Source organism: Peromyscus maniculatus, chromosome 4, assembly GCF_049852395.1.
Source record: "Peromyscus maniculatus bairdii isolate BWxNUB_F1_BW_parent chromosome 4, HU_Pman_BW_mat_3.1, whole genome shotgun sequence".
NCBI classification, from domain to species: Eukaryota; Metazoa; Chordata; class Mammalia; order Rodentia; family Cricetidae; genus Peromyscus; species Peromyscus maniculatus.
The window spans coordinates 138,302,556-138,326,503 of record NC_134855.1 but is presented as its reverse complement, the minus strand read 5'-3'; the positions used below and the strand labels follow the sequence as shown (position 1 = coordinate 138,326,503).

Here is a 23,948-nt window from a genome sequence, read left to right as displayed (position 1 = left end):
GCTTTCACTCTACCGGGAACCAGACCCAATTCATCCCTAGTTGGTCTTGGTTCTGGTACTTGCCTCCAACCCAAACCAGCCTGACCCATCTCCTCACCAGTGTGGCGCCCTGGGCATCTATCCAGTCGAGATCCTGGCCCGCAGCAATCATGCAGTGAATGTCTGATATCATCTTCTGCTCAGGAGCTGCCCGCATCTCATTGATTTTCTCCTGGGTGATGCCTGTAGGGAGGTGAGATGTTACTCAAGAGCATCAGGTCCCGGGTCCCAAGCAGACAGGGAAGGAATGGCTCCTGCTCCCCAAAGTTTGCCAGTCACCCAGTGCACAAAGATGACAAAGATCATTGTCCCCAGGGCTGCTGAACACAAACATCATGTGTCACGGGACAAGGACCATTCCTTCCTGGCAGCTAGTAGACTTCTTATGAACATCACTCACTTTCTGCATGCTCTTCCACTGGCTAGGTTGGAGCACCTGCCCACTCACCTACAGTTGCCCCAAGTGCTACCTGCCTCATTTTTTGGGTGCTGACCTACATCATCTCCCCACCTGGTACCCACTGGCCACCCCTTCTGACCAGGGCCTGTTGGTTTCCTTTCTCTCATATACCACTGTGTATTCCAGTGCCATATGCAATAGTTAACACATTCTTTTGTTGTAAGAATGGCTGAATCAGTCACTATATTACTTTCAAATAGAAGGGCCCAGAAAGACTTTTGCTTTTTGTTTTCTGAGACAGGGTTCTCACTGTGTAGTGCAGGCTGGCCTCAGACTTGTGGCAATTCTCCTGCCTCAGCCTCCCATATGCTAGGATTACAGGCATAAGCCATTCCAGTTCCAGAGAGACATGATATAGCCCAAATCTCTGGCTGACAAAAGTGTGCCTGTCACTGGTGGCTACTGATTTAAGGAGGGAACACAAGGCCCTATTTAAAAAAAAAAAAAAAAAAAAAAAACATGGGATCAAGTTTCCTCTGGAAGAATTCAGGGCAATCTGCAAACTTGAAGGGAGAAAAAAAGGCTACATGCTTATTTTGACAAGCCTTCACATAACTTAGTATTTGCTACCACATCAGAACAATCAACAGTGCCCGTGAGCCTATGGCCAACAGAAACTCCGGGTAATTTCATACCACCACGTCCTGTCATTGAAAGAATTAATGGCTTCTATATAGCACATTTAAAAACACTGTGGTAGTTTTGTTGAAAGATGACCCAGCTGGCTTCCTTCATACTCCAGCAGCTTTATAACTCCATTGGGGAGTCCGTAGTTTCACCAGGTTGGCACAAAAGTTATTAAAAAAAAAAAAACTTTCTACAGGAAATGAATGGGGGAAATGCAGGTGCCAGAGAGTGTGGAAGCCAAGTCAACAGTGGCCACAGAGATCTGGGGAGAGGCGAGGTGAGGACCTCTCAGGACCCTGGGACACAGCTACGGGTCTGGATTTAAGACCCTTTTTACTAGAGAGTGCTTCTCAGGCATGCATGTAGGGAGCTGGGACCGGCAGGTGTCTCTTGCTGTTACACGTGCTTCCCTCTGAAGCTCACTGTGAGCCCAGAACAGCCCACATCTTGTTTATCCGGGCCCCTGGCAGGCAGCTTGGTGCCTGGCACCGGGCAGCACCCGCCAATGTTCTTGACTTCTTACCATGTTCCCAAACGGGGACACATCTTTATGGTGAGTGTTGACTGAACTGAATTGTCACCGCCGACAAAGAGAAGAGGAGGCCAGCTGAGGCCGCCTGCGTGTGTGGGTGACAGTGAGAACAATATCTCCCTCCACACGGCATGTGTTCCAAGGCCCTTTTGTGTCCCCATCTTTTAATCATACGGATGACAATAATAACAAGGACCTGTCCCAGTTATTGGGAGCCAGGCACGAGGCTGGCAGGTACACAGGCAGCTAATGTGCCGTTCCCATCCACTCAAACCATGTTCACTGCAGTACCTCACTGTGCCCATGGTATAATATACTGCTCCTCCTTGCCTTGGTATGCCATGCAGGTCTCAATGACATCCAGGGTGGGTTCATCCTCACAGAGGTCATATGGCATGTTCCCATCAGAGTTGACAGCAAGCAAGTCGGCCCCACTGCAGAGAAAAGGTCAGAGTAAGAGCCAGGAAGGTGTGTCTGGGTTGGTCTGACTATCTCCATCACCTGGCTTCCCATCCACAGCCTCCCTGCACTCCCCAGCAGCCATGACCCCACCTAGGGGTATCCCAGATAAGCGATGCCCTTCCCTTCCCACCACATATCCCGGGAATGCAGTGTTTCCGAATCTCAGGGTCCCAGCAGGAAGGGGCCAAGGTCTCAGATGAGCTCCATCAGCAGATGGACACTTCCAGGCAGATGTCAAAGCCCTCTTAGAAAACAATAGTAAAAATGATGGAAACAGGAGCAGGACATCTCACCGGCTGCCTGCTTGCAACCAGGCTAGACGTAAGTCCTTTGCACACATTACCTTAAGGAGTCTCCCCCAGAGGGGTGCTACTGTGGGCCTCACCTCACTCAAGAGGAGACAATGACTCAGAAAGGCTCTCAATCACGGGCCTCAGGCCACACAGCTTGGATATGACAGGGTCAAGCTCCAAAGCCAGGTCTCTCACCACGTGTCAGCCCTTTTTACTCCATGGTTGCTATGCCAACCTTCACCAGTATGCACATTCATCTTCTTTCAATCCCTTACCCAAAGAGCTGACCAGGACATGGGAAGAACAGAGCCCTGGGGCACCGTGGAAGAACTCACCCTCCAGGCCAATAGCACCTGTGATGGGTAATTCTAATCTGACATGGCCTAGAATCACCTGGGAAGAGTCTCAGCGAAGCCTTGACTAAATCAGGCTGATCTGACTGTAAGCATGTCTATGGGGGATTGTCTGGATTGTTTTAATTATGTGGAAAGGTCAGGCCCCAAAGTTAGCAGCATCATTTCCGGATGTGAGGCCCCAGACTGCGTAGGGGTAGAGAAAGCTAACTGAGTGCTAAACAATGTATATAGTCATTTCTCTCTGCCCTTGACTGTGTGACTAGCTGCTTCAAGTTCTCGCCTTGATTTCCCCACAATGAGAGACTGTAACCCACGGAATAAATCCTTTCTCCCCTAAGTTGTGTTCTGTCAGTATTTGTCATAGCAAGAGAGACTAGTGTGGTGGTATTCTAATTGTACTGAAATGTGATTTTGATTGTATGTTAATAAATAAAGTTGCCCGGGGATCAGAGCTATTAGAGCCATAGACAGAGTGTGGCGGTGGTGGCACACGCCTTTAATCCCATAAATCTCTGTGTGTTCAGGGATACAGCCAGCATTGGAGACATATGCCTTTAAGACCTAGGGGGCTGTACATTCAGACAGTGACGAGGCAGTCACGTGTTTGGGTTTACAACCAATGAGAAGGCAGAGTGACTGGAAAATCGACTTACACACAGGAAATAGCTCTCTTCTCGAGAAGCTGGGATACAGCAGGAGGAAGGGTGAGATTTTAGCTCTGAGTTCTGACCTCTTGGCTTTCTCTTTTACATTGTTTCTGTGTTTCTTATTTAATAAGACGGTTGGTTACATCTACAGACTAGAGCAGTATCCAGGTGTGGCTGTGCGGCACGCCATGACAGAAATGTCTTGGGAACCAGTGAAACAAAATGCAGCTCCACGGATTCTTTCCACGCCCCCAAAGAACCCAGGGGGCCTGGGAACATGTATTTTGCACTCATGGCTCTGGTAATTCTAATACAGTCCAGCAGGAAAGCACATGAAGCCAGGTTGGCATCATTCCCCGCTGACTTCAGGGCCCTCCTGAGGAGGCACCTAATGCCTTATGCTCTGCAAAGATCTGTGTGAGTGGTCACCTGCTCTCCACCCCTTATCCTGACTCCCTGCACTCAGATGCTGTCAGTCTCTAGGATCCCACCCACTGGTCTTGCTTTCCTATCCCATGTGCCCAGGGCCTGGCACAGGACCTGTTAGTCAGCATGTAAAATGGAAGGGGAACTGGGAAAGTAGATAAATCCCTTTAAAAATTAAAAATGGCTACCATATAGCTCAGCAATTCCACATGTGGATATATTTCCAAATCAATGGGAAGCAGGGTCCCGAAGAGAGATCTGTGCATACATGTTACAGCCAAAGGGTATTGGTACCCAGTGCTCATCAATGGACAAATGGATGAACGGTTTCTGTCGCTGAGCCCATTACAACATGGATGAACCTTGAGGACATTATGCCGAGTGAAACAGCCCAAGTCATGAAAAGATAAACATTGTTCATTTCCACTAAATGAGCAGCTGCATCAGAGAGAGGCAGAGAGAGAGGTAGTCATGGTAGTCTGGGGTTAAGGGAGATATAGACGGGATGGGAGAAGTCATAGTCAAACAGTTGTGGTCTGTGCAAGGTGAAGCAAGTTCTGGAGATGGATGGAGGCGAGCACACGGCAAGGTGAATATAGGGAATAGCATAGACTAAACACTTAAAAATGGCAAAAAAGTATAAATTGTATGCTATTGGCATTTTGACACAAAAACTATAAAACAAGTAAACACTGAAAAGAAAGAAACAGAGTAGAAAAGACCAAGAAATAGGGAGTGATGGAGAGAAAGAGACAGGAAACAGGAAACACACATAAGGAGAAAGGGAATTTAGGGGAAGAAGATAGAAGGGAATTGATGGTGGGGGAGGAGATGGAGGGGCAATGGAAGAGCAGGAAGGAAGGGAGGAAGGGGAGGGAGGGAGGGAGAAAAGAGGAAGAAGGAAGGAAGGAAGGAAGGAAGGGAGGGAGGGAGGGAGGGAGGGAGGGAGAGAGAGAGAGAGAGAGAGAGAGAGAGAGAGAGAGAGAGAGAGGAAGAAAGAAAGAAAGAAAGAAAGAAAGAAAGAAAGAAAGAAAGAAAGAAAGAAAGAAAGAAAGAAAGAAGGGAGGGAGGGAGGGAGGGAGGGAGGGAGGGAGGGAGGGAGGGAGGGAGGGAGGGAGGGAGGGAGGAAGGAAGGAAGGAAGGAAGGAAGGAAGGAAGGAAGGAAGGAAGGAAGGAAGGAAGGAAGGAAGGAAGGAAGGAAGGAAAGAGACTAATGCATATGAGAAGAGCCATCTGTGGAGGGGAGGGCAGGCTGCCCCAGGGAGGGAGGCTCACGTACTACTGAACGAGGATCTTCACCAGGTTGACGTGGCCGCAGGTGGCTGCAGCATGCAGGGGTGTCCACAGCTCATTGTCCTTGGCGTTCACGTTTGCACCATGGGAAAGCAGCAGCTTGACAATTTCTTCAAAGTTGTCAATGCAGCACTGGGAGAGACACAGAGGCCACAGAGTGAGGCCAGGTATGGCCGGGAACCCTGGTGGGGACACACTACACTCCCCACAAGAGACCATGAGCAGGACGGTGGAGACAGACAGCCTGAGTTCAAATCCAGCTCTATAACTTTGGGCAAGACACTTTACCTCTTAGAGTCAGTCTTCTAGTTGAGTAAAAAAAAGAAGTTAATAACATGCAAGATAAAAACAGCCTTGGCAAACAGCCCCAGTCAGCTATAAAGTGTTTTTATAAAGTGTTAGTGGAGCTGCATTCAAGTTGAATGAGCTTTTAAAATCCCAGACAGCTTTCTCCAGTCAACATCCTAAGAGGAACTCTTAAATCACCCTTCAGCTCAAGCAGGATTGCTCAGATGTGTTTGGGGTCCCAGCCCACACCCTCTTTTAGGGTATCGGCCTCTAAAGTATCACCCTGCATCGCTGTTTGAAACTTTTAATCTCTGACCTGGGAATGCAAATCTTGCAGAGGTTCCCAAGTGACTAAGTCTCCTCCCATCAGGCCCTGGGGTCCCTGGCAGAGTCACCTCAAGGAGATAGCCTGTTTGTGCTCCTACCTGGATGGAGTTGTGGGCATAGGTGAGTGAGCCCAAATGAGGTGGGAGGGTCCAATTCTGCAGCTCCCCTAAGAGAACACAGGTCCCGGGGACAGGGAGTGAAAGACTCCCCAAGGGACACTCACCCAGGGAGAACAGAGGTGGGGACAGAGGATGGTGACAGTGCCCACTCTGCAGTTATCAGAGGACACGAGCTCACCCCTCCTGTCCAAGTAAGCCAGGTTTGGTCTCCAGAGCAACAGGAGGCAGGGGTGAACTACACTCTTAAAAATAGCACAACCTGACTTGTTTATTAAAAACAAAACCAAAAACCATTTCACTCTGCTGGTTCCATGTGGAGGATGGTGTGTGTGTGTGTGTGTGTGTGTGTGTGTGTGTCTGTGTGTGTCTGTGTCTATGTATGTCTCTCTCTCTGTGTGCATGCTTCCATGTGTGTGTCTGTGTCTATGTGTATGTCTACGTGTGTGTACCTATGTGTGTTTGTGTATGCGCGCACACATTGAGAGGGACAGAGAGAATAGATGTTGAAGTCACCTGGTTTAGGGACGGTGGTGGCCTGACCAACATAAGTAACTACATATATGTGAAGAAGAGCATGGAGGTGAGCAGAAGGATCAGAGGCACCTATGTGAGCCCACGATCCCAGACGCTTGTGGAATGGGACACCACCACAGCTCCCCGCATATCTCCAGCCAGTCAGGACTCTGCACCAGCAGAGCACGCAGGGAAGGAGCGGCGGGGTGCACAGATGGTGCCCGAGAGCCAGTTCTCCCTGCCAGCTGGTCGAGCCTGGCTGGGTCTGCAGGTACTTTTCTGGATAGACAGGGTAAGAAAGGTGCAGCCCACTGGGGCTGGACCATCTTAGGAGGGCAGGAGAACCATGCAGTGGCATACCATAGCCAGCAGAGGGAGGCACGGGCACTGGAGCCAGGCATAGGTAAAAAGAAGGAAGACCTGTGTGGGCAGCCCCCAGTAGGAAGGAGACCGGAGGGCCAGGGGACTGCATACCCAGAGCTGTGGAGTCCTGTGACAGTGATGCCAGGGCTGGCACAGGGGCGCACATGCTGACTGGCATACGTGGCAGGGAAGGGAGAGCAGGCCCTGTAGTCACTATGGAACCACAGCGGGACGCGGCACCTGCAGTGGGCTGACTCCTTCTGCCTCTTCCCTTCCAATACAGAGCCAACTGAGTGTTTGCCTCCTAAGTGTCTGTCTCCATGCAGTGATGCACTGCGTCAGCTCTACCTCCAGATGCCCTCTGCTTTACTGTATCTAGCTTTGCAGCCTGACATCTGCAAACCTCAGAAGGCTCCCCTTGTTCAAGAGAAGCAAACCTGCACTCCTTGGCCAGGCTCGGGAGGCTCTGCAGGGGCCCCAGTCTTCCCTGTTGCATGCAACAATGCACAGCTGGGCGATGCCAGCACCTCACTTCATTACCAATAGTGATAACTGTTGCTTTAGGAAAGACCTACAAGAGCCGGGCACTAGGATTCGCTTTGGCCATTCACAGCAGCATTTGACCCTCAAAATGGGCCTGAGGGTCCTCTCCTCCCCACTGGCCCAAAGAAGCACAAAGCCACACACATAGTAAGAAATAGATTCACTCAAGATTACAATCCAGCAACATCCAACCATCTCAGTACTAGGGAGGAAAGGCAGAAGGATCGTTAGTTCAAGACTAGCCTAGACTGCATAGTAGGATCCTCAAAAATTAAATAAATAAAAACACAAGGTAGCCACACAATAACAAAATCAATGCACAGTGTTGGATTAAAAGTGAAACAGTCTGTGTCCAAAGGCCCTGTTCTCAGCCTGGCCAGTCCTGCCTCCCACTCTGCCTTCTAGTTACTGCCTCCAACTCAAACTTGAAAGGCTGGGTTGCTTTCTCATGCCTCTGCGGATGTTCCCTCTGCTCTAACGCTGTTCCTTTTTCCTTCTGGCATATTCTTTCTCACACTCATACGATACTCAACCTCCTACAAACTCTTACTTCAAGCCTCGGCTCAGGTGTCCTTCCTCCTGGAGGCCTGCCTCGGTTCTCCTTTGAGGCAAGCCACCGCCAGCTCCCAGCTGCAAGCGCTACAGGGGCCGCTCCCACGGCGGGAGCGCTGACCACACCGCGTCATCTTAGCTGTTTATTTCTGTGCCTGTGGTCACATCACACCGCGTCGTCTGCAAGCACAGACACTTCCTAACTTCCTGTCTGCCATCGGAGAGTATCTGACACAAGAGCAGGTGGGCAAAAAGGGACTGCTGCCTGGGTGGGGATGAGAGTCGTGGGCCAGTGCGGGTGGACGCCGCCCAGGACCGTCCCAACACGGAACCCAAGGCACGTGTGGTGGTGGCGGTAGAGTCAGGGGTGAGTTCCACACAGCTAGGCTCGGAGCCTGGGGAGTTTTTCCCTCCTTATGTGCTCAGAGGCCCAGTGGCCCCCAGGAGAACTAGACCTGAGGAAGTCATGTGATCAGCAGGAAGAGGAGGAGGTGGAGTGGTGAGAAATGGAAGGAACCCCAAGCCCAAGGGAGGGCCCCACAAAAAAAAAGTTCATGAAGGCAAGAATAGCACCTGGAGGGAGCCCGTGGGACTCTGCTAACCACTGTATCTAGACAGTCAGGGCTACCAATGTTAACCCTAGCTCAGCCACGACTTAGAACCCTGAGATTTCACATCTAACACAGCCAATCTGTATTTAAATTCACTAAAATCAAATAAGCGTTAGAATCCAGTTCTTGTCACATTAGCCACACAACTCTATGGCTACTTTGCTGGTCCACACAGACACATGGCACATTTATTCCCATCTTTGTGGAATGTTCTACAGAATAGAGGTGCCCCTGAGCCTCAGTTTCTTGAGATGTAAAATGGGAACAACAATGTTGTATAGGGTCTCTGTGAGGATCAAAATGAGATATATCACTGAAGTGCTTTGTGAAGTAGCCACATGATAAACTGTAATCATAAATCAAATCTTTTCAAACAGGTTATTTAAAACCTTTAGTTACGCGTGTATGTGTATGTGTAGGTATGTGCCTGTGTGCATGCAGGTGCTCACAGAGGCCAGCAGAGGGTGATAGATCCCCTGGAGTTGGAGTTACAGGTGGTTGTTAAGTCTGACACAGGAGCTAGGAATTGAGCTTGGGTCCTCTGCAAGAGCAGTATGTGGTCTTAGCCACAGAGCTTTCTCTTCAGCCTGATTACTGCATATCCTGTGGTAAGCGTTGCTTGCAAAGGTTTTTTTTTTTGTTGTTGTTGTTTTGTTTTTCGAGGCAGGGTTTCTCTGTGTAGCTTTGCGCCTTTCCTGGAGCTGACTTGGTAGCCCAGGCTGGCCTTGAACTCACAGAGATCCGCCTGGCTCTGCCTCCCGAGTGCTGGGATTAAAGGTGTGCGCCACCAATGCCCGGCGCTTGCAAAGGTTTTTACAGGTGATCATTTAATCGTCTCTACAACCCGAGGAAATGGATACTATATTTCTCTTTCACAGGAGAGGAAACTAAGGCACAAAGAGCTTAAGGAACTTGTCCAAGGTCACATGCAAGTGAGTGACAGTTCCAGGTCTTAAATCTGACTCTATCATGATGGCCATCCTATCATTATGGCCCTGGCAGATACTGCCAGCCTCAGGGGTTGCCTTCTAGGTCTCAAATCCAGAGTGGACCAAGGATCTTGCCTCAGGAGCATCCTCAGCATTCCAGAGTAAATGAAGCTGGAGTTTGGGTGACTTCCCACAGGCAAGATCCATGAGGTTACTGAGGTGGTTGCCTACGTATGGGTGCCTGAGGCCCTGGAGGATAGTAGGGGCGAAGAGTAGATGCAGACAGCGCTCAGGCTGGGAGCTGAAGGCTGTGGGCAAGGCCTGGTCCCAGTGTCTTATGAGTAGAGGATGTGTGGCCACTGGAACCCCCAGTGGCCTGGTTTCTCCATACCAGGCTGCAGTCAAATCCATCAGCTCAAAAACCCTGGTGATGGTGAGAGGAAGGTTCAGTGTGGCCATTCACCGATTTCAATGTGCACATGTTAAGTATCTACCATATGTAAGCACGGGGAAAGCCTCTGGAACACAACGGGATAGAAGACACTGCTGATGAGGTGACCTCAGCCTGCCACCCTAGTGCTAAATGATGAGAGAGGAGGGGTCACTTGGAAGAATAGAGTGCCTCTGTCACAGCCCAGCTCTCAAGATCCTCCTGGGGACGGAAGCTAATAAGTGAGCACACAGAGCAATGTAGAGCATTTAGAGGAGACCATGGGGTAGAAGAAGGCAGTGACCCTGCCTGGGAGCTGGGGGAGGGGCAGAGACTGGACAGGACAGACCTTAGGGGTCTTGTGCAGAATAGCCAAGAGAAAGAAGACACTGGAGTTCTGACCTTGAGTAAACTTTCAGCCTTCAGAGAGAGAATTATGGCAGGACTCAAGTGAACACTGGAGGCTAGTTAGGAGGCCGTGTAGACAAAGCCTCCATGTGGGTGGTGACAGCCAAGGCTGTCCCCAGGCAGGGAGGGCTGTCACCACCCTCCCTTGGAATGGACATGTGTTTGACAGCACGTGTCTCATGGCCAGAGTTCTTGGCCATGTGACCTTAGACAACACAAGTCAGCCAGCTTTGTCCTCAGGGTGAGTGGGATGTCCTGGTGGCTGTGAACGCACTTTGTCAATTCTCAGCTTCTACACAAATTTCCTCTGCTGGCTGTGAGGACACAGTGAACAAAGGAGCCCTGTCCTCAGAGCCTGTCACTGTACGTGTGTGTGCACGCGCGCCATGGGGCTCTAAGGGCCTGTTTGTGACAGCCACACACATCTCCAGACGACAAAAGCCTTTCAGCTGGGTGCTCCGTACTCTTCTCTCATCGTCCCCTCTTCCCTGAGGATTTGGGGCACCAGTTATCAGGAAGCAGAGAGGACAGGGACCCCAGAGTGACCTACTTACCTGGTGCAAGGCTGTGAGTCCATCCTCATTACACAAATCAGGGCTGACCTTGTTCTTCAGGAAGTAGCGTACTGCAAGAGGAAGGGACAGGAGTGAGGTTCCCGTCACACACTTGTGGGAACCCAGCAAGACACCCTCTCCCAGACCCCAACACAAATGGTCTTGCTTACTCCCAATAGAAAGATAATGAGCTGCTAACAGCATCCCCATTCACAGATGAAGGAACTGAGCACAGAACCTAGGTCTTTGGTCCAGGATTTCCAAGAAGTACCTGTCTTATCCTGGGTCACACATACAAGGTTGACAACTGTCACATCTTCCTTTGGGCCAGTCACTGATCTGAGCTGTTTGGGAGTTTGTTCTTGGCAGGGCTGGGAATGAGACCTTGAGCATGCTAAGCAAGTGCTCTGCCACTGAACTACATCTCTGGTCTTCTTTGTTTTGAGAGAAAGTCTTGCTAGCAGCCCAGGCTAGTCTGGAACTTGCTATGTAGCCCAAGGAGGTCTCAAATTTACAACTTAGAATTCTCCTGCCTCAGCTTCCCTCCAGAAGAGCTGGATTACAGGAGGTACCACTACTCCTGGCTGAGGTGAGAAGCTGGCATAGGTTGTCAATATGGAGTACTGTTTTGTCCCGAAAGCCACACCCTGGAGTCTTAGTGACAGGGCAATCATGGTCAACACACGTTTCCACTCTGTGCCTCAGTTTCCTCGCCTGTAAGTGGAAATGATGTTGACTCTACCACACACAGAGTTATACGACATCAATTGAGCCGTGTCAGGGACTCAGCATAGTGGTCAGCACATGGTTGGTAGGGATCTCTGGCTGTGCCTGGTTTTATTATCATAGCTGTACCCTACACTCTCAATGGCTTACCAATGGGTGTCACATGTCTTCTTTGGCTCTACCTAGCCTTGGGGAAAGGTGGTAGAGGTTTTCTTACCCCCTGTCCTAGACTTTAGGTACCCACATGTGCATCACATGCAGGTGTGTATGTGTGTATTTGTGTGTGCGCCCAGAAGTGGTGGTGGAATCCAGGAAGTGAGGAAAACCAGAGAATACACATAGTATTAGAGAGCCCCTGTTCTCTCCCCTCAGTGTCTTTTCTCTTCATCCTGTCCCACCCAAGGTCACAATGTCAGCTAGAAGCCATGTGCAAAGGATAAAAAGAAGAGGGTGGCCTGTGTGTCAGCCTGCAAGCTGCTTTCCCAGGCTCACAATGAGGGCTTCACCCTGCTCAGCACCAAGGGATTCCCTTGGCCCAGCCTTCAGCTATTACTCTCTCCATGAAGGAAGCCACTCATGAGGCCAACAGCAGTGTCCACTGGAGCCCACTCTTCTAGACCTTATAAAACACTAAGTGGCCATAGCCAGCAGGGCTGTACCAGCTCATGCCTGGACCCAGCTTCCCTAGGCAGAGCAGTCAGTAGGCAAGTGGAATTCTGGGCCAGAGGGCTAGACAAGGGGCAGCTGCCTGAGGACATGGAGGTAAACTGTATATACAAGCTGCTTTGTGGGAGAGGCCACCATCATGGTACTAATAAAGAAGGGGCATGAGACCCTGGGAGTGAAAGGGACAGGCTGGCCACGCCCTGCTGAGCCTCCTCCCACCCACATTAACATGAGCCAAGGCCACATATACCCAAGGTAGCCAATGCCATGCAGCCAGGCAGGGCTAAGGAAGCCTCCTCAATAATGTGCCTCTGGAGGAGGGAGCACGTTTAGGAGAGAGCATGGCATTCTGTAGGACAACAGTTAATCAACAGCCTCAAAGGTGCCAGGGAAAAGACGGGGATGCACACGTGTACAGCTTCAAGCCTTCAAGGAGCAGGAGGAGGAGCAGCCACTTAGCTCCATCCTCGAAGACCCTGCCCCTAGACCACACCCACTGCACCCTGGCCTCAGCATGAACAGAGACCTGTGTGAAGGGGAAGTTGAGGCCTCAACCCAGCAAGAAAATGTCTCCAGCAGACTTGGCCAAGATGCACTGCACAGGTGTGGCAGGACTTCTCCCAGTCCCAGCCAGATCCTTCAGCTGCACTGTCCCCTATGGAGCCACAAGCCACATCAGGCCGTGGTGGCCAGTTATACTGGGATTAATAAGAACGTAAAACCCAGTGTCCACCACTCTGCTCAGCAGCCACATGTGGCACAAAGTAGAAAGAACAGAAGTCAAGTGTGTCCATCTTCACGGGAAGTTCTAGGGGGCAGTGCTGCTTGTAGGCATTGCAAATGGAAATCACCTTCAACCCAAAATGCTCAATCCTTTCTCTGCACTGTCCCCCACCCCACCCCGACACACACACTGCTCTGACAATAGCATCTTCTACCCCTGCCTTGGATGCAAGGTCTTGCACGATATGGTCCCTGCTCCAGGTCACTGCCTTGCCAGATTCCACGGGGCGCCATTCACATTGTGGTTTGGACACTTGTGCCTTCTGAAGCTGTGCAGTGAAGGGCTTGTGAGTTAATCCTGTCTGTCTGCCTCTCCACCTTCATTTCTTGAACTCCCAACATTTTCTGCAACAGTAGTTTGTGTCAGCTACAATAATCACTCTTCCTATGACTGCTGAGGGTCTGCACAGCCTATTCTGGTTGCCTGGAAGACTCAATTATCTCTCCATCCATGCATATATCCACAATTCAGGCATGCATGCATGCATCCATCCATCCATCCACCCATCCATCCATTTATGCACCATAATCTAGGCACCCTCCCTAGCATGCATCTGAGCACATGTGCAATGGTATACATACACACATGCATGTGTGCACATATCTGCCTCATTCCTCCTTTAGGTCTCCCTCACACTCTCTGGTCCCTTCCTGCTCTACATACTCATGGATCCCAGCATCTCATGGACAACCACATCACAGTCAAACCCGTATAACTGGCCAATTACAGGTTTTGTATCGGTCTCCCTGCTGAACACTAAACCCAAGAAAGCAGAAATATAGCCTGGCGTTTATGACTCTGTTCCTAAGGCCTGACACACATTGAATCCTTGGGAACTCCTCCAGGACCTTGACATTCTTGGCTCAGCTCAAAGACACAGTCTCAGGGCTGGAGAGCTAGCTCATTGATAAAAGGCACTTGCTGCTCTTTGCAGAGGATCCAGGTTCAGTTCCCAGCACCCACGAGGCAGCTCATAACCGTCTGTAATTCCAGTTTCAGGGGATCCAGTGCGCTCTTCTGACATTCTCAGGCACCAGGCACATATGTGGTACACAGATGTACATGTAGTCAAAATACTCACATGAAATGCAAATAATAAATATTAAGAAAATACATATAGGCTCTTCATCTTAGACCACCACAGACCACCTTGAGTGCTAACCCAGGGGACAGACATCTGCTATGACAGGAAGCTCTGCCCACACGCAGGTGCCTCCTACAGAGTACAGGAGGTATTAGTACGTGGTTCTAGCCCAGGGCCACTTGAGGAGATGATGGCAAAGTCATTGAGGTAGTCATCTCCATTGTTGACGGGATTTGGAGTCACCACAGAAACACACCTCTGGACATGTCTATGAGGGCTTTTCCCGAGATGTTTAACTCAAGTGGGAAGACCTATTCTGAATGTGGACAGCACTATCTCACAGGCCGGGGTCCTGGACTGAATAAAACAGAAAAAGAGCTGAGGACCAGGCTTAATCACTCTCTGCTTCCTGGCTGTGGATACAACGTGACCAGCCACCTTCCTCTCCTGCCACCACGCCTCCCCATCCAGGACGGACTGTACCCTGTGGGCCAAACCCTTCCTTCCCCATGTTGCCTTGTCAGATGTTTTGTCACAGTGATAAGAAGCTACTAATACAGCCACTGAGCATCCCAGGCCCAGCTTGTATCTCAGCTGGCACTGGTGCCCTGAGCCTAACAGGTGGTTCTGGGGAGAGAAGCGGCCGTTATGACCCTGCCCGGGAAGTGTTTCTAGAAGGTTCTGCTCACATGAGCAGATTCAGGTTGTCTAGAGTGGATGATGGCTCAGGCTTGCTGTCCAGAAAACTCTCTGAGGCAGAAAATAAGCATCAGCCGCCAAGAACAGCATTTGCACAGTAATTATCGGGGGGCTCTCTGCACTGTGTGGGAGCCCAAGCCATGTAATTACCCTGAAGTCGGGCAGTTATTTTCATCCCAAGAAGTGGGACAAATCATCTCCAGCTCTAAGAAACCCTTAATACCCACGAGCCAAGGCTGCCTCGGCTGCTCTCACTAGGCGGCCAGAGCCTGGCTCGGCGCCCAGCTCCCTGGAGCAAAGCCCCACTACCCAGCAAGCACACAGCCAGCTTCCCTTTCTCTGTGCTCAGCAAGAAGAGGGACTCTGTGCTTGTCTGCTCAATGTTTTGTTGTTGTTGTTGTTGTTGTTTGAGGTGCTGGCATTAGAAGCCAAGGTTCCACTACACAGCTCCATGAACCAAGCTGACAGCTACCATGGGGAAGAGGGGATGCTTCTGAGGCCAGCTGAGCATCAGATGACCTCATACACACACACACACACACACACACACACACACACACACACACACACACACACACACACCCTTCAAACAAAAGGGTTCCAGGTCCCACAAGCAGGACAGAAGAAACACAGCCTGGTGATGGGTCACTTACTCTGTGTTCAACCCAGAGTGGCACAAAAGACTGAGCGGCACCCATTGCCTGTGACACATCCTGTGTAGCAAGGTCTGCAGAGGCTTGGTTTTCAAGGACCCACAGAGTGTGGCCCCACATAGGGCTCCCATCTCAACCAACTCAGAGGCCAGATTATTTTCACCATAGTCTATGTGAATGGCAAGCTTTGTAGTTGCGCGCAGCCTGCTCAGCCATGCTGAGATCTTGCATTGACCTCTCTGGGTTCATGTCTTACTCTATGAGCATCCTGAACAACGTAGGGATGCAGACTGGGGTCTAGGGGTTGACAGGGGCTCAGGAAGCACAAAGACAAAAGGGATGTGTTTTCTCCTCTAGCCAGGGGTACCAGCTTCTCTCCTGGTTGCTGCACTTGGGGTTCCTCCTTGCCCACCAGGCCCCAGCTTCCAGGCTTGGCCATCAGTTTATCAGAGCGAACCACCTGTTCTCAAGAACGTGTTTAGCTATGGCCTTCGGCCTTCGGGTCCTTAGCTATAAAGTGGGGATCAAATGAGGACTTCTTTTTTAAGGTGCTGTGAAGATTTAGTAAGAGAAGGTCTATGAGCTGCTATTATCAGTTACTAAGAGAATAAACATGAAACTAACTGGTGAGCTACACCTGGGTCCTAACTGAGCTGGGCACTAGAGGCTCATGGGCACTGAGATTCACCCACAAGCTTTCAAGCCAGTCCTCATAGATGGAAGCAGCCGCTCCCCAGGGAGCTCTAACAAATACTGGTTGAAGACCACAGAGAGACCTTGGAGGACATCCCTGTTCCCTGGTGGGCAGAACACCAAGGAGATGGCAAGAGGTGGCTCCTGCTCCCCTCCCCCACATTCCCTGCTCCTGGCACCCCCCTGCACTCCACCCACACCTCCCAGGCAATCTGGCTGGAATCTGGGCCAGCAAGGCCATCTGCTCTTTCCCTTTCCAGCTGCAGTGAAGGGCTGCATGGGGCCCTCCTCTGGAGGCAAAAAGTCACCGCTGACGAGATTGTGTTTTTCTTTGACGTCTGACCCACCTTGTCCCCTAGAGCTTACTGCTTGACCACAGCTGGTGAGTGGCTTTCAAGCTCAGGGGTGGGTCCTGCTCCTGTGCCTGAGGAATGAAGCAAGGAGACAGCAGGGTCTGCCCACAGCAGGGGGACCTTGAGCAAAGTGCCCAGAGCCCACCTGCCGCCATCTAACTAGATGACCGGACGGGCATGCTCGCCACCTCCTCTTCCCTGCCACTTCTTTCCCACAGGCTCAAGGTGCTGCATGGCCAGTCCTCACTCTACCCTCCAAATCCTACCTGCACCCCACTGACTGCTTGCTGATCCTGCAGCACTGGCTTCTGCCAGTTTTCAAACCAACCGAAGCTGGACTCCCGGGCCCGACTCCTGGGCCCCAGGCACACGAATATCCCCTGCATCTGAAGCCTTCTTTCTTTCCACCGTGGGCCAGCAGATTCTTCGTCGTCCTTCAGATTGCAGTCAAATGTCACCTCTCTATGGCACCCTGCCCTTCCATGCTGCAGGAGCCTCTACGTCATGCCTCACGCAGCCACTTGGCCCTGATGGGGATTGTTGGGTGGGGATTATTTCTCATGTTGTCTTGCAGACATGAGGCTTCTCAGAAAGGGTAACTCAACGACCAACAAAGCAACAAGTAGGGGGGTAGCAGAAAGCAGGGAGCAAGTGCCTCGCCACTGGCATCCCCTATCCAGGTGAGGGGATCTGGAGGCTGACCTCAGGAGTCATCAGCCCCACATCACATGGTCTCTACTCCAGGCTGGTGCCAGGTCGCATCATTTCTGCTCCCCGACGTGATACTCCTTCCTCTCTCTGATGCCGGGCCCTTACTCATTCCTTCTGTAGCCCAGTGCTATAATGATTATCTAAATTAGTCTATTATTAATAAAAACTCGGGAGTCAGAGAGTAGGCTACGAACTTGGTAGATTCAAAAAGTGATGAAGAAAAGCCCAGCTGACCTTCCTCTCTGCTTTTCCAAGATCCACAAAACCCCTAAGCCCCTCCTCCTTCCTCCTTGTGTCCCTCTCTCTCCATCTGGGTCCGCCAAAAACCTCTGTGGTTTATTCTGGTTAGCTGAGTGTGGCCGCCGTCCTCTGAGTCAAGGTTCAGTTTATGGACAGTTTCGGGGGACAGAGCAAACAAATACTCCCGCAGCACAGGACCAACAATGCAGAGCCTTGTGCTCAGCGAGTGTTTTCCAAGCGTTACATCAACCAGTCCTCACAGTGCAGTCAGGAGGATTTGTGAGCCATGGCTCTGACTGTACCTTTTACAGGTGGGAAACAGAGACTGGCATTTGGGCATGGGAGATGATTTGCCCAAGTGGAGCAAGCAGGAGGGAAAGGCTTGATACTGAAAAAAATGTTTCTTTATTGAAAAGATCATTTTCATCATTGTTTTATTATTATTATTATTATTATTATTATTATTAATTTTTTGTGTGTTGTGATGGGAGGGGGCATGAATGCACCACAGTGTGTACATGGAGGTCAGAGGACAACTTCGTGAGTTGGTTCTCTCCTTCTACCTTGACATGGGTCCCAGGGGTCACACTCAGGCTGTCAGGCTTGTATAACAAGCACCTCTACCCCCTCAGCAATCTTCTCATCCCAAGGCTTGGGATTTGAACCCAGGCTTGTTGGGCTCCAACAGCCTGCCCACTGAACCACTCTACCAAAACACTGCCAAATCAACACCATGGACTAGATGGCAAAAAGTGCAAGGAAAGGTCAAGACTGCTGCCAGCAGAACCGGGTGTTCTAGAACATCACGTGGGAAAGGAAGACAGCAACGATGACAGCAGTCACTTCCGTAGCCTTGTTATTACCGTTTGCAAATGAGGTCCCCAGGTACAGAGGCTGACATTTAGCCTGAGGTCACGTGGCAAAGGAGCGGCGGCTTTGCTAGGAGCTCCAACACACAGAGCATCTTCTGGTCGGTTTTTTACTGGGCAGACCCCACGCCACGCCTAATTCCGGGCACTTTGGTGTCCTTCCCCCAGCTGTCGCGTGCCATCCCACCCACAGTGATCTGCTTCCCTTCCTCACCATGCTGACAGGATGGCAGTGATCCCAGCCCTCAGCCCAGCACACTCAGAAAGCAAAGGTATCCTGGCCTTCACTTCACCATGCTTCCAAAATCGCTCCACTGAGCAATTTCAACTTCCCACCCACCATTGCTCGACCCTGGAGCAGAAGTAGCCAGAAATAGTTGCTTCCAGGGAAGCATGGCTTCCTCAGGCTGGGGGAAGAGGCTCAGTCAAGTGTAATGGTGTAATGATGGTTTCTCAGTGACAGATTCAGTAGAGCCTCTTCTGGCAGTTTCCTGGGGTCCTGGGTGATGGTCAGCCACGGGAAGAATAGCTCAGTGTCTTAGTTAGGGTTCTATTACTGTGAAGAGGCACCATGACCATGGCAACATTTTTTTTAGATTTATGTATTTATTATGTATATCTAGTATTCTGCCTGCATGTATGCCTGCAGGCCAGAAGAGGGCACCAGATCTCATTATGGATGGTTCTGAGATGTGGTTGCTGGGAATTGAACTCAGGACCTCTCGAAGAGCAGCCAGTGCTCTTAACCTCTGAGCCATTTCTCCAGCCTGCCCATAGCAACTCTCATAAAGGAAAACATTTAATTGGGTGGCTTACAGTTCAGAGGTTCGGTCCATTATCAGCATGGCAGCATGCAGGCAGACACAGTGCTGGAAAAGAAGCTGAGAGTTCTACATCTTGATTCCAAGGCAACAGGAAGTGGTCCAAGATAGTAGGTGTGGCTTGAGCATATACCAGACCTCAAAGCCTGCCCCAGCAGTGACACACTTCCTCCAACAAGGCCATACCAACTCCAACAAAAGTCACGCCTCCTAATAGTGCCACTCCCTATAGCTTATGGGGGCCAATTACATTCAAACTTTTCTACCTAGGAAGATGCCAGCTTCCCTCAGACTCACATCCCTAGGCCCAGAAGCTGGCCCCTTTTCTCCTAGACATTGGCCATTCTAAAAGAGGAAAGATCAAAGAACAATAAGTATCATAAGTATCAGTGATCATATGGGGTGACTGCAACTCTCAGCCGCTGCTGGTAGGATGTGAACGGGTGTGACTGCTTTGGAATAAATTACAAAATGACCACGTGACCATATGATCCAACAACTCTGCTCAGTAGACTAAGCCTGTGTGTCCACACAGAAACTCACAGATGTGAGCAAGATGAAGTACTATATGTCAGTAACACCAGAATTCAGGATGATCATTATTTCCAGGCCAGTCAGGGCTACTCACTGAAATCCTATCTCAAACATCTCAAACAAAACAAACTTATACACTCACGTTTACAGCAGCACTGTTCATGGTAATCCCAAAGTATGAATAACCTGCGTGTCTATCAGCTGATGAATGGATACACGGAATCCCAGGCAATGGAATATTATTCTGTTGCACAAAGAATTCTGAAAGCATCATGGTAGGCCACAAAAGCTAGATTAAAAAAAAAAAAAAAAGACCTCATGTCGCCAGGGGGTGGTGGTACATGCCTATAATCTCAGCACTGGGGAGGCAGAGCCAGGTGGATCTCTGAGTTTGAGACCAGCGTGGTCTACAGAGCGAGATCCAGGACAGGCACCAAAACTACACAGAGAAACCCTATGTCAGAAAAAAACAAAACAAAACCAAAAAAAAGAACCTCATGTTACATGATGATTCTGTGTACAGGTCAGGAGATGTCTGGAGCAGGCATGTGTGCAGGAGTGTGGTAGGACTGGGGGTCAGGAGGGCAGAATGAAGTAACTGCTAGGGGCCGGAGTCTCCTCCCTTGGAGATGATGCACCTGTACCAGAATTACACAGTAATGACAGCTGTGGAAGGCCTTGTACTAAAGACCACAGGAGCACACACTTCAAAAAGTCTGCATTCAATGGCACGTGAACCATGCATCAGCTTGAAGAGACGAGGAGGGGGCTCTAAGTCAGGTCTGGAAATTCCAGTAGCATCTGTTCAGATCATTACTGTACCCAGATGGCCAAGACAAGCCCAGGATACAATGTACTTGGTCCCCAGGAGCCTCCAGGATCTGGCCTCTACCTACACCTCCCAGCATCACCCCTCCAATCACCATGGGCCCCTTTCAGGACCACCCAGGCCCCACAATCTCTGTGCACCTCTGGGCCTTCTCAGGTGCTGTTCCTTCAACTTGCCTTTCTTAACTTCCTTTAACTTTGTTAGTCATCACTTAGCCTCCAGGTCCCATCTTAAATGTCACTCTGTGAGGACCTCGCCACTCCCACCTCCCACCCCCTGGCTCCTGGGCTAGCCAGGTACCTTTCCAATGTGCTGTTTCTGTCCATTCCTACAAACACAATGCTAGAATGTGCTGTGTATGGGCCCTTGTCTTTGCTAGGCTGTCAACTCTGGAGAAGGGCGGAATAGGACAGCTCTGGAGGCAGGCGGGGTAGGAGAGTCACCTTTTGCTACTGTAATGCAGTTCAGGCTTCCGGTCAATAACTGAGCCTGCAAGAAAAAGGGCCCAGGTAGCCTCTGCCAACTTGCAGAACTGACTGTAACCTGTTTTGTGGCTACTCTGTCTTTCCTATGGGTTAGAAGTAACCCCTAGACAAAGACCCAGACTCCTCCATCTCAGAGAAAATCTTCATCCCCTGACTTATGCCAAGAGGCCTGTTTCTCTCTTAGCATCTCTGATACACTTAATATAATATAATCAGGACGAGATGCCAGGACCACCCCAGGCACGTAGCTACAATCTGCTTTCTGGAACTTGCATGTCCAGGACATGTGGCTATACTGGACAAGGGGTGTTGACAGACATTAACATTGGCTACCAACTACCTCTGCCTCTGTGGAACTTACACCTAGTGTCAGGGGTGTGCAAGGGAAGTAACCGAAGCCCCTGTAGGAGGTAATCTTGTCTATCTTCTGTTATTGATGATTGATTAATTGATTGATTGGTTAGTTGATTAAAACAGACTCTTACATTGTATTCCAGACCAATTTTGAACTCATTTTGTAGGCCAAACTGGCTGTAACTACTAATCCTCCCCCTCCCAAGTGCTTAGGTAACAGGTGTGCACTGATGCCTAGCTTTCTTGTCCAGACAACCATCTTGTGGGGCTAAGGGCTCAGAAACACTTGACAAAGTTCAATTTCTTTCTCTTCTAAAAAAAAGTACAGGTGAGCTGAGCCGGGTGGTGGTAGCGCACGCCTTTAATCCCAGCACTCAGGAGGCAGAGCCAGGCGGATCTTTGTGAGTTCGAGGTCAGCCTGGTCTACAGAGAGAGACAGGACAGGCGCCAAAACTACATGGTAGAAAACCTATCTCAAACAAACAAACAAACAAAACAAACAAACGTACAGGTCAACATTTCCAGTAAGTGGGAATGAAAAGTTTGCAGTTCTTTCTTCTTGGGCATACACATTCTCTCTGAAGCACAGGGAGGGAAATTGCCACTGTGTGAGAGAGCCTGCACCAGATCTCCGTAAGTGGGAGAACCGCATCCGGAAACTCAACAAGCATGGAGAATAGAGCTGTGAGGATGGCCTGTGTCCGCCTCCTCTCTTCTCCCTCCCTCTCCCCCACCTTCTATCCATTAATTCCCCCTGAGGTATCCTGCCCCTTACAGCACTTAATCTCCAAGACTCTGGCAGGGAACCATGGGTCCTCCAACACAAGCCCGAGGCTTTCCCCAGTCCCTTCAGGAACACAGCCAACCTCACCATCACCAGCTCCAATTCCTCACTGATTCCAGCTCCAGATCCCCACCTCACCCCCAGCAGCTGCTCTGGCCCAAGCCTGGTCTGCAGAACCTCTAGCCAGCAACCAGCAACCAGGGAACTCTCCAAGGTTCTACACTTGCTCAGCTCCCCTCTCCCCAGACACTCCATGGTCAATCCTCTTTCCGCTCCCTTTTGCCCTCCCAGTCCCATCTCTCTTAGCACATGTCTCTTTCCAACTCTCCTGGATTTTTTAAATGGTCCAATTATTTCATATCTCCAGGCAAGGACTAGATAAAAATATTACCAACCTTCCAGGTATGAGATACATATAGACCCCACTATGACCTCACGGCCCCCATAACAACATCTAACACAGGTTGATTACTTTCCAAGCATGAGACACCATGCTGAGATGCTAGTGCCCCAATCATTCTCCAAAATGACCACGTGACTTGGGTGCTGCAATCGGCCCATTCAACAGAGAACAGGCATGATGTGTCCCAGCTTGTTTTGCTAGGAAGTGTTGAGACTCATTTTTAATCTGGCCGATTCCACTGTAACTGGTGCCAATCTCCAAAACCCAAGTGGAAAAGCCGGGAACTGGGGCTGCAGAGATGGTTTGGCGATTAAGAGCACTTGCTACTTCTCTACCAGTTCCTGTCAGTGTTTAAGTGCAGGAAGCAACTGGCTTCTGAAGGGAGCAGCTTCTCCAGCTCCCACTTGTCCACATGGAGTCTTGGCTCTGGCCCCATTCCACTGTCCCCTCGACATCTAGCCAGGACCTCTTTGTCCATCTTTCTGAATCTCAATTGTGTTCTCTTCCAAAGGAACTAACTACGCCTTGCATCTCGGCACTGTGTTACATGACCCACAAGCAGACCCAGTTCCACCTGTCTGGCTGAGGAAATTAAATATGATTTCAAAAACATTTAAAGTTAACCACATGAGGAATTGAAATCAAGATTCATATCTTCCTTGTTACCTACAGAAAAGATGAGAGTAAAGAGCAAAGAATCTGGTGAAGGAGATGCCTCAGCCGGAGGGCACAGGCACAAGGACCTGAGCTCATCCTCTAAAACCTAAGTGGAAAAGTCAGGCACTGGGGCTACAGGGATGCTCCAGCAATTACAGGCACATGCTACACTTTCAGGGAACTCAGCACCCAGATAGGGCAGCTCACAATTGCCTGTAACTATAGCTCCAGGGGATCTGAAGCCCTCTTTTGGTTTTTGAAGGAACTCACACCCACACCCACAACACACACACACACACACACACACACACACACACACACACACACACACACGAGAGAGAGAGAGAGAGAGAGAGAGAGAGAGAGAGAGAGAGAGAGAGAGAGAGAGAGGAATTTTAATGTTTAAAAATCCAGGTACAGCTGGGTGACAGTGGCCCATGCCTTTAATCCCAGCACTTGGGAGGCAGAGCCAGGCAGATCTCTATGAGTTCGAGGCCAGCTTGGTCTACAGAGCGAGATCCAGGACAGGCACCAAAACTACACAGAGAAACCCTGTCTCAAAAAACAAAAATCCAGCACAGTGGCATACACTTGTAATCTCAAAACTGGAAAAGCAGAGACAAGTAGATCTCTGGTGCATACCAGTCAGTCAGCCCAGTCAAATTGGTGAGCCCCAGACCAGTAAGGGACCTTGTCTCAAAAACAAGGTGGATGGGGCTGGAGAGATGGCTCAGCAGTTAAGGGCACTTGTTTTTTCAGAGGACTGGGTTCAATTCCCAGGACCCACATGGTCATGATGGTCAGGGATCTAACACCTTCTTCTAGTGCCTA

At 50.2% G+C, this 23,948-nt stretch overlaps 1 protein-coding gene across 2 annotated transcripts in view; it reads right to left on the bottom strand.

The window, feature by feature from the left end:
- Window positions 1-23,948, bottom strand: part of Ppp1r16b (protein phosphatase 1 regulatory subunit 16B) — a 101,936-nt gene that overhangs the window by 15,938 nt on the left and 62,050 nt on the right. For both annotated transcript variants that reach the window (XM_006971055.4, XM_015999530.3), the window contains exons 3-6: window positions 10,773-10,843; window positions 5,122-5,267; window positions 1,989-2,092; window positions 98-222 (exon numbers count right to left, since the gene is read on the bottom strand). In XM_006971055.4, coding sequence (XP_006971117.2) covers window positions 98-222; window positions 1,989-2,092; window positions 5,122-5,267; window positions 10,773-10,843 — 446 coding nt within the window. The remainder of the gene's footprint in view (window positions 1-97; window positions 223-1,988; window positions 2,093-5,121; window positions 5,268-10,772; window positions 10,844-23,948) is intronic.